The following is a 10,145-nucleotide window of genomic DNA, read 5'->3' on the forward strand; positions in this document are numbered from 1 at the left end:
TCTATGGAAAGGCCAGCTTACCTCCATGCTGTGTAATACCTCGGCCGGCTTTGTAGAGATGGCCTCGTGTTTTTGGCATTTGTCACATTTCTTAACTTTTGTTATGCAATCTCTTCTCATGGTTGGCCAATAGTATCCTGTTCGGACGATCTTTGCGGCGAGAGCTCGTCCTCCAATGTGGTTTCTACATACGCCCTCATGAACTTCATCCATGACCTCCCTTGCCTCCTCAGTGTTTAGGCACTTTAATAATGGTTGTGAGATACCGCGTCTGTATAGTTCTCCACCTATGTTTGTATAGAGACTTGCTCTTCGCTTGAAGTATTGCGTGTTGAGCTCGTCTCTGGGCATGGTGCCTGTATTGATGTATTCAAGAAAAGGTGTTCTCCAATCATGGAGGTGGTTAATGCTTATAGATAGTAATTCAATACTGGGTTTTTTAAGTGTGAGTTGTGATAATGCCGATGTTTGTGTGTCTGATCTAGTGGCGGCAAGTTTGAATAATACGTCGGCTCTAATATTCTTATCTCTATGCACATGTAGAATAATGAATGAACTGAATTTTGAAATAAGATCCTTTGCTATGAGCCAATATCGCTCTAGCAAGGGATCCTTTACCTGATATTCTCCTCGGATTTGTTGAACCACCAAGAGAGAATCGCAGTGAGCTGTTAGACTTTGTACCTGGAAGTTGAGGGCGAGCTTGAGTCCGGCAATAAGGGCCTCATACTCTGCCTGATTATTGCTTGCTGGGAAGTGGAACTGGAGAGATTGCTCGGCCACCACATTGTCCCCTTCTTTCAGGATTATCCCAGCTCCGCTTCCTCCCTTGCTGGATGCTTCGTCGACGTGTAGTTCCCAACATTTGTTGTGTTCGTCTGAGGTTAGTTCTGATATAAAGTCAGCGAGGATCTGTGCTTTTAAGGCTGACCTTGGTTGAAATTGGATGTCGAATTCTGAGAGCTCGATGGACCATTTAGTTAGTCGTCCGGCTAGTTCTGGTTTTGTCAGTATTTGTCTTAATGGTTGGTTTGTCCGTACTATCACTGTGTGGCTCTGGAAGTAGTATCTGAGTCTTCTCGCTGTTGTTACGAGTGCTAAAGCTAGCTGTTCTATCTTCGGATACCTCTGTTCTGTGGATTGCATGACTCTACTGACGAAGTATACCGGTTGTTGTGTTTTCCTGTCTCAATGACTAAGGCCGAGCTTATAGAATGATTAGAAACATATAAATACAAGTATAGCGGTTTACCGACTTCTGGTCTTTGTAGTACTGGTGGTGATGACAAAATGGTTTTGAGCTTGGTGAACGCTTTCTCACATTCCTCTGTCCATTGAAACTTTTTGTTCTTTGTTATTGTTTGGAAGAAATGGTATGCTCGGCTTGATGCTGATGGTAGGAACCGAGATAGTGCTGCTACCTTTTCTGCCAGTTGTTGTACTTCTTTTATTGTTCTAGGGCTCACCATGTTGAGTATTGCTTCGCATTTTTCGGGGTTATAAATCCGAGGAATTTGCCTCCTTGCACCCCAAAGGCGCATTTTTCTGGGTTGAGTTTCATCTTGTATGCTCGTATCTATTCGGATATCTCTTTAAGGTTGTCGCAGTGTGACTTCTCCTGGGTGGTCTTGGCGACCATATCGTCGACATAAATTTCCATGTTCCGACCTATTTGGTGATGGAATACCTTGTCCATCAGGCGTTGGTAGGTTGCACTTGCATTCTTTAGACCAAATGGCATTACTCTATAACAAAAATTTCCATGCTCAGTTATAAATGCCATTTTGCTTTGGTCTTCTGGATGCATGAGTATCTGGTTGTAACCAGAGTATGCATCCATGAAGCTCAAGCTTTTGAAACCTGATGCACTGTCTACGAGTTTATCAATACAAGGTAAAGGATAGGCATCTTTGGGGCATGCCTTATTTAAATCTGTAAAGTCGACACACATGCGCCATTTACCTGAGTTTTTCCTTACCATTACCACGTTTGAAAGCCATGTGGTAAATCTGATTTCTTTGATGAAGTTAGCTTTGAGCAGTTTCTTGGTTTCTTCTAGTGCTGCCTTTGATTTTTCTGCTCCGAGATTCCTTTTCTTCTGGGCTATAGGTCGGTTTGTTTGGTTGGTAGTGAGCTTGTGGCAGATTATGTTTGGATCTATTCCTGGCATATCTGCTGGAGTCCAAGCAAATAGGTCCGCGTTGTCTTGCAATACTTTTACAAGCTTGGTTCTTTCTTTACCTTGTAGTGCTTGACCGATGTATGTAACTTGTTCAGGCTTCGCCGTCAGCTGGACTTCTTGTAGTTCGTCTGCTGGTTGAGGCCTTTCTTGGGTGTCCTCACGAGGGTCAAGCTCTGCCAGAGAGAGTACCTCACTTGTGTTATGAATTACTTTGACCTCTTGCTGGAACCCTTGTCTCGGAGCCGACCTTCTTAGGCTTGCATTATAGCATTGTCGAGCTTGTTGCCGGTCTGAATGGAGTGTCGCTATCGCTCCGTCCTGTGCCTGGAATTTGACACATAGATGAAAAGTTGAAACTATTGCCTTGAACATGTTCAGGGCAGGTCTTCCAAGGATAATGTTATAAGGACTAGGGCAGTCAACTATAAGATATTGTATGTCAATGGTGCGTGATAATGGGTGATTTCCCATCATTGTCCTCAACCATATGTAACCCTTGATTGGCACCCTTTCTCCAGAGAATCCGACTAATTCTCTGGAGGAGGGTTGTATAAGTCTTTCGGATATTTTCATTTTTAAAAAAGTAGTATAAAACAGAACATCGGCACTGCTACCTGGGTCCAGGAGGACTTTTCTTACCAACAAGTCGCCTGTCTGGATAGAAATTACTACTGGATCGTCTGAGTGTGGTGCGGCCGAGGATATATCCTCTTGGTTGAAAGTGATTTCTAGGTCAGATGCATCCTTGCTGCTACGTGGTGTTGTCCCTTCTATTGCCAGCATTGTGCGATAGCTGCGCTTTCTTGCCGAGTTTGTTTCACCTCCTCCGGCGAATCCTCCTGATATGCAGTTTATGACCCCTTTAGGTGGTGAGTTGTTGGGCCATTTATTGGCTTCCTTCTTCGCCGAGGTTTGTTGGCGTTCTTCTTTGTCTCTATCTCCCTCTTTGTGTTTTCTTCCTTCGATGTATTTATCTAGGAGGCCTTGTCTAGCTAATCTCTCCAATAGATCTTTAGCTATCACGCACTCGTCGGTTGTGTGTCTGTACTTTTGGTGGAAGACACAGTGTTTACTTTTGTCGACAAATCTCTGATCCTGGTAGCTCCCAGCCCTTGCTGGTGGTTTGATGATTTTAGTGTTGAGTATTTCTTTGATTATCTTTTCCCTCCTTGTGTTGAACCTGGTGTAGTTGTCGAATTTTGGGGTGAGCTTGAACGGTTTGGCGAGCTCTTTATTAATCGCCGACCTTGGTATCCTATCTTCCTCTTTTCTAGGTTTTCTTTCTGTTCTGTTGGCTTCACGGAGTTCTTCGATCTCCATTTGTCCGGCCGCTCTTTCTCGAAATTCCTCTAACGTCTTCGGCTTTGTGATTGCGATTGTTTCTCTGAACTTTCCAAGCCGTAGACCAGCCTTGAGGGCGTGTAGGTGGACGGCTGGGTTCAGGTCTTGTATTTCCATGGTCGCTTCTGTAAATCTGGTCATATAATCTTTCAAACTTTCTTGGGGACCCTGGCGGATAGTGCTGAGGTAGTCCGATCCGTGTACGTAAATTCGTGCTGCTGCAAAGTAGTCTATGAAGGACCTTGCTAACTCTTCAAAAGAAGAGATTGACCCAGCAGGTAACTTTGAAAACCAAAGTAGAGCAGCTCCGTCAAGGTAAGTAGGGAAAGCTCTGCAAAGCACAGGTTCGTTATTAGGTCCATTAAAAAACATCATAGATTGAAATTTTTTAATATGAGCCCGGGGGTCACCAATCCCCTTATATGGCTCGAGCGAGGAAGGTAGTGTAAAGTGCTTTGGCATCTGGTAATTTGTGATATCTTCAGAGAACGGATTATCTAAGGTCAGCTTCTCCTTTGGGGGGTTGACACCCAAAAGGTCTACGCCGCCCTGGGTTGAGCCTTTGGAATTGTCTTCCTGTTTGCTGGCGTTGTTCAGGGTTGATAATTCGGCAAGTCTCTTGACTTCTGCTTGTAGCTAGGCCATCTGGGCCATGAGCTCGGCTTGGGTGGATTGATGAACTCCATTATCGGCCATGTGTGAAGGTTGAGAAACCCTGCGTAGAAAGAAGATACAATATACTATATGAAAAAAGAGTGGGGCTAGTGTGACTTTCGGGCCCCACGGTGGGCGCCAAATGTTCCGTCCTAGGCGAACCGAGGTATACGGCGTCAAAGTTAGCTGCTTGTGTCTTTTGGAGAGCTTATATGTCGTCCAGGGAGCAACGTTGCAAGAGAACCTCGGCACCTTGAAACACGGCGGCGGGAGCACCTGCAACAAGCACTCCGACACTCAAGTAAGAATGAGTATTATCAGAAAATAAGAGAAATAAACTAGAATTAGTAAAATGTAACCTGGCTTTCCTAGGTTTTTTAGGTTTGGTTTTATAGATGAAATGGAGTGCTGTATGTTACTTGATTGTTCCGATATTCGTGGATCAGTTGATGAGTTCCGTTGTTATTGATAACGGCTAGAGGATAATGTGTGACTCACGTGTGTTTTTAGTCAAATGATTGTTTCAGTTTGGATTTATTTGTTACCGGAATTTATGGTCGGTTTGCTGATGTTGATGCTAATTCTGAACTTAGCGAGGTACACGTCAACATCTATTTATATTTTTAGTATTAGTATGTCACCGTGTATAAAGAACTATGGAGTCTTTTTTTCTCCAGCTGCTGAAAAGTTTCGTAAAATCAACTTCTTTCTCATCATATATAATAACTTACGGATATTCGATGATCCAAAACTTAATTACACGGACCATTTTATCGGGCGCCGACCGCTTTTCTGTGGTGGGATGTTTTAATCGTCAAACAATGAGAAACGATTTTTATCACTACAGTTTTTAGGAGTTGTATTATTTCAATATCTTAGTTCTTGGCTTCCATTATTAGGTTGCACTTAAATATGAATAAAGATCAAATAAAATTGATTTAAATTTTAAGTAAATATTATAATTATTCCATATAGCAAAAATGACAAATTCTTTTCCTCTTAGCACATGGGAGTAGCTACATAAATCAAATAACGATATTATATCCTATCATATATTATGTAAACAATAAAATCTTTTATACATAGATTTTTGTTAACCATCTCATGTATAATCTTAGTTTTTTCTCTACCTTTCGCTATTTATATACCTTTTATTCAAACCACTTTTTAATAGATGTTCTGTCGATTTTGTAATCACATATCTAAATTATTTAAGATAATTAATATTTTATCATTTTTTCATGAATGGTAGTTTGCTAGCACTCTAATTTTTTTTCTTAGACAAAAATTCACCTGGAGTCGATTTCACATCAAATTTTTTTTGGATGGACGACATGTGTTACTATTTGGTTTAAAAAAAATCTGTTTATTAAATGATTTAATTAAAAAACCAATTGATATAGCTATTATGTTAGATTTTTCTCCATATTTTATTTTAAAAATAAATTGACTAATTCAAATTGAGAAATTATAGTTAATTGTTTACTATATAATTTTTTTAACCAAAATTATAATTAAAAATTATTAAAAAAATAAAATTATCTAATATATTGGACCAGTTCAATGTTAATCTGGTTTTTTTTTCTATTATAAAATATAAAAAAATTTAATTCTAAAAAAATCATGTTATTTTTTAGGATTTAATTTTTTTATTGTGTTTTCATAAAGTTTGCACAAAATTCACCTATTACATTGACTAAACTTATTTATTTACGTAAAGTTTGTTTAATGACTTAGCAACCTTGTTTATGTTTTAATACGATTTGAATTGAATTAGTATATTTTTATTTTTTAATTAATTTAATTTTATTTAAATAATTAAAATTTTAAATTATAAAATTTGTATTTATTTGTAATTTAAAATTTAAATAGATATAATTTATAAAATTGTATGTATTCGTATTATTGTACTCATATGATTAATTATATTTATTCAATTTAAAAAAAATAACGGTTGTTAATTTTTATATTTAAATATATTTATATTATTTTTAAATTAAAAGAATATACTTACTTAAAATAATATGAGTACGTTTATTTAAATTTTATTTAAAATAATACGAATATGTTTATTTAAATTAAAAAATTAAAATAATAAGAGTACATTTACTTAAAAAAATTTAATTTAAAAATAATATAAGTGTATTTATTTGTTAGTTAAAAATTAACGACCGTTGTTTTTTTAAAAAAAATCGAATAAATATAATTAATCATATGAGTACAATAATACGAATATATACAATTTTATAAATCATTAATTTAAATTACAAACTAATACAAATTTTATAATTTAAAATTTTAATTATTTAAATAAAATTAAATTGATTAAAAAATAAAAATATACTAATACAATTCAAATCGTATTAAAACGTAAACAAGTTTGCTGAGTCCATAAACAAACTTTACGTAAATAAATAAGTTTAGTCAATGTAATAGGTGAATTTTGTGCAAACTTAATGAAAATACAATAAAAAAAATTAGGGTAAAAAATCTAAATAAGCCAAGGAGAGCACAAATTTACATGATTAAGCCAATCCGAATTCAGCTTCATCAATCAACCAAAACACATTAATATGTAGTTCGAATCAGCTAAGCTCGAACTTCATTTATATATAATTCGAATCATGTTGATTGGAATTATGAGGAGTCACCCAAAACATGTAATTCGAATTCACCTAGTTCGAATTACACACTAACAGTAATTCGAACCAGGCTGATTCGATTTACTCACGAATACCAAGTCCTATGTAATTCGAAAGATGCTGATTCGAATTACACCATATACAATTCGAACTAGGCTAATTCGAATTAGTGAGGACCAGACCTGTATATATATGGTGTGAACGTGAGTTGCTCTCCTTAGAGGGGAAAAATGGCTAGTGAGAAGAATTTTGTAGCGTTGGTTCACCACAGAGGTTCGATTAAAAGGAAAACACGTTCCGGTGTGAAGTTCACTGATAAGGATCCTCTCAGTATTTTCGTGAGGCCTACGACGAGCTATGATAACCTTGTTAACTCTGTACTGGTGAAACTTGGTCTGGAAGGTGTGAAACGGGTTAAGAAGTTTTTCTATCGCATTCCAATCACGGTGCTCCAAGAAACCATGAAGTATGATTCTTTCACGATCGGGAGTGATGAGGACTTGCAGGTCATGTTTCATTGTCGCCGGCAGTTTCCCGAAGTGAGGTCACCAGAGCTGTTGGCAAAGTTGGTTGATGTGGTATCCAGCTCGGGGGTTCGAACCGGAATACCCCCACTTTAGGCACGGTAGACAGTTCTAGCTCCAGACATGCCGTTGCTTCTTCCTCCGTCCCTGTGTACGAGCCACCTGTCCAGCCTGTCGCCTCCCCTTCGTTCGTTGTTGATCTCAACGGTAGTGAAGGCGACGAGGTTGGAACAGGAGAATTTCTGCTGACCTCTTTACAATGTGCTGCACCGGCTGGGGTTGGAGATGGATTGTTGGATGATCCAGAGGACGATGATGTGGAGCCGGATATGATTACTGATGACAATGGCGATGATATTGGAGCGAGTGAGCCTACAGGCGCGGGAGGTGGTTCTAGCTCTGCCACACAGCAGTACCCTCCACATTTTTCATCTTTGGACTTGGATGCCATGAGGCAGGAGAGGGTTCCTGAGCAGCCTGCTGGATTTGGCGCTAGAGATGCGGAAGGGTCTGCAGGTCTGACAGAGTTTCAGGTTGGTCAGCAATTTCAGGATAAAGATGAGGCCCTGTTAAGTGTCAAGACTTACAGCATCCGCCGAGGGGTCTAACACCCCCAACTCCAGCATGCCCTCCAACGTCCCCTCTCCCCCACGGGCCCGTGCTGATCATCGTTGTCGTCGTCACCATGATCACCGTGATCGTCCTTCGCAGCACGCGCTCTCCGTTTGCCTCCGTGCCCTCGTCGTCTACCTCCACGTCCACCGTCGCGTCACCCTCGTCCATAGCTTGGTCCAGCCACCTCCACTCACGCTGGCTCCGTCGTGTCCCCACACGAGCTCTCCTCTCGACCCGACGCCTATTTGGCACGTCGTCAACACGATCCATATCGGGAACTCGCCCAGCGCCCCTCTGCGTCGCCTCCACAAGAATAGAAACGGCTCTTGAATCCCCCAAATACATATCTGGTGACAAGAACCTCTTTCCATGCTGACTCCACCACTCCAGGAAGTCATGTGAGGGTTTAGGGTCTGCGACAACATCGAACCAGATAATGTGGTCCACACGGCTCTCCCAATGAAGATGCTAGAACTACAAAGCGGATGGGAACATACGCTCACCGCCTCTCCCGTCCTTCGACATCAGAAAGTCAATGTTCAGGGCGGGCTGGGGACGGGGCTGGACTCCGCCAAACTGCGGTAAAACCCTATCTATCTGATGCCACTCTATCACGGCAAAGTATATTAGTGACGTCACAGACCGCCATATCACCGTATGCCGAGGCTCCAACACCTCCAGATGCACAACATGTAGTACCTCGGGGGAGCTATATGGCATCCAGATGAACTGCACAAAAATTTCAATATTGTCAGGCCAATTCATGCTCCAAAGTCATAAAGCTTAATTAATTAAATAAACATAGGCGGTTAGTATACTCACATTCCTGGCCTGTAACATGTCTATCCTCAGTCTCCACATCTGCACTCTAGGTCCCTTCTCGCTACCGGAAGGGTTGTAACCAGACCACCTGCATCTCACATCGGTGTTATAGCTAATTAAAAGTGTGACATATTTGTATAACATAACAAGCGTACATGGAATTAACTATTTTAACTTGAAATAGAAAAGTCCGAGTAGGGTACCTCGAGGCCCACAGCCAGCTACACGTATCATACCCAGCAGGCCTAAACCTAGGAAAGCGCTAAAAGATCCAGGACTGAAGTAACTGAAGTGGGCCTGCTAACTTCACCACATGTCTGTTCGCCACTCGGCACATGTATCGGTACAACCATGCTAGTGCTGCAGACCCCCAGCTGTAAGTACCCATCTCCTCAAGCTTAGCTATGTAGGGAAGCCATCTGATGTGAATACGGTTGCCGGACTTGTCGGCAAACAGATGAGTGCCCAACAACATCATGATATAGGCACGAGCAAAGCGCCGCACAGTCTCCTCATCGGCTCCCGCGGGGCACTCCCCAAAAGTCTCCTGGAACCAGGTGCAGTTTACTGCGAACTTCTGAACTTGGCTGGGAGGAGGAATCACTCCAAGCAACTCCTGGAACCACACCCAAGCTGGACGGCCACCTTGGATGTATATCTAGAAATCTGTAAGGCAACCACTGACATAACGCCCGTCCACTGGCAAACCCAACTGGTATGCCACGTCCTGAAGTGTGATCGTGCACTCTCCGAACGGCATGTGGAAGGTGTGCGTTTCCGGACGCCACCGCTCGACGAATGCACTGACAAGGGGCTCATCTAATCCGAACCATCTATCGTTCAGCCTCGCAAGATGGTATAATCCGGCCATCTGCAAGTACGGAACGTATCTCTCATCGAGTTGCATGCCCTGCTACCGCCGCATGCTCGATATGCAACGCTGGGGCTGCACATTACATTGACCGCATAATTATAACCACTTACAAAACCACTAACAAAACAACTAACAACATAAACCACTTATGGAAACCACTGACAAAAACACATACAAAAGCAATATAATAAACCACCACTAAAACCGCATGCATAAACCGGTAACATAAACCGCATACATAAACTACGTGCAAATCCACTTACAAAAAACACATGCAAAACCACTAACATAAACCGCATACAAAATCACTTCCAATACCACCAACAAAACCGCTAACATAAACCATCAACAAAACTTATCTACAAAACCACTAAAATCAATCGTACGCAATACCACTAACCAAAACCACTAACAGAAACCACTAACGTAAACCACTAACATAAACCACATCCAAAGCCACTAAGAATCCCACATGCAAAACTACTAAACAA

The 10,145-nt window shown here is 41.0% G+C and overlaps 1 protein-coding gene across 1 annotated transcript; it reads right to left on the reverse strand.

Annotated features, from left to right (window-relative positions):
• Nucleotides 1-1,576: 1,576 nt before the first annotated feature.
• LOC148562098 (uncharacterized) lies at nt 1,577-3,985 on the reverse strand. Its single transcript, XM_088490813.1, has one exon. The coding sequence runs from the start codon at nt 3,983-3,985 to the stop codon at nt 1,577-1,579; it is 2,409 nt and encodes an 802-aa protein (XP_088346939.1).
• Between the last annotated feature and the right edge of the window lie 6,160 nt (nt 3,986-10,145).

This window comes from Arachis ipaensis, chromosome B6 (assembly GCF_059453495.1).
Source record: "Arachis ipaensis isolate K30076 ecotype BB chromosome B6, ASM5945349v1, whole genome shotgun sequence".
Classification (NCBI taxonomy): domain Eukaryota; kingdom Viridiplantae; phylum Streptophyta; class Magnoliopsida; order Fabales; family Fabaceae; genus Arachis; species Arachis ipaensis.

Excerpts from the sequence above, each read along its gene's own strand:
- LOC148562098 (XM_088490813.1), bottom strand. The coding sequence starts at position 3,985 with ATGCCAAAGCACTTTACACTACCTTCCTCGCTCGAGCCATATAAGGGG.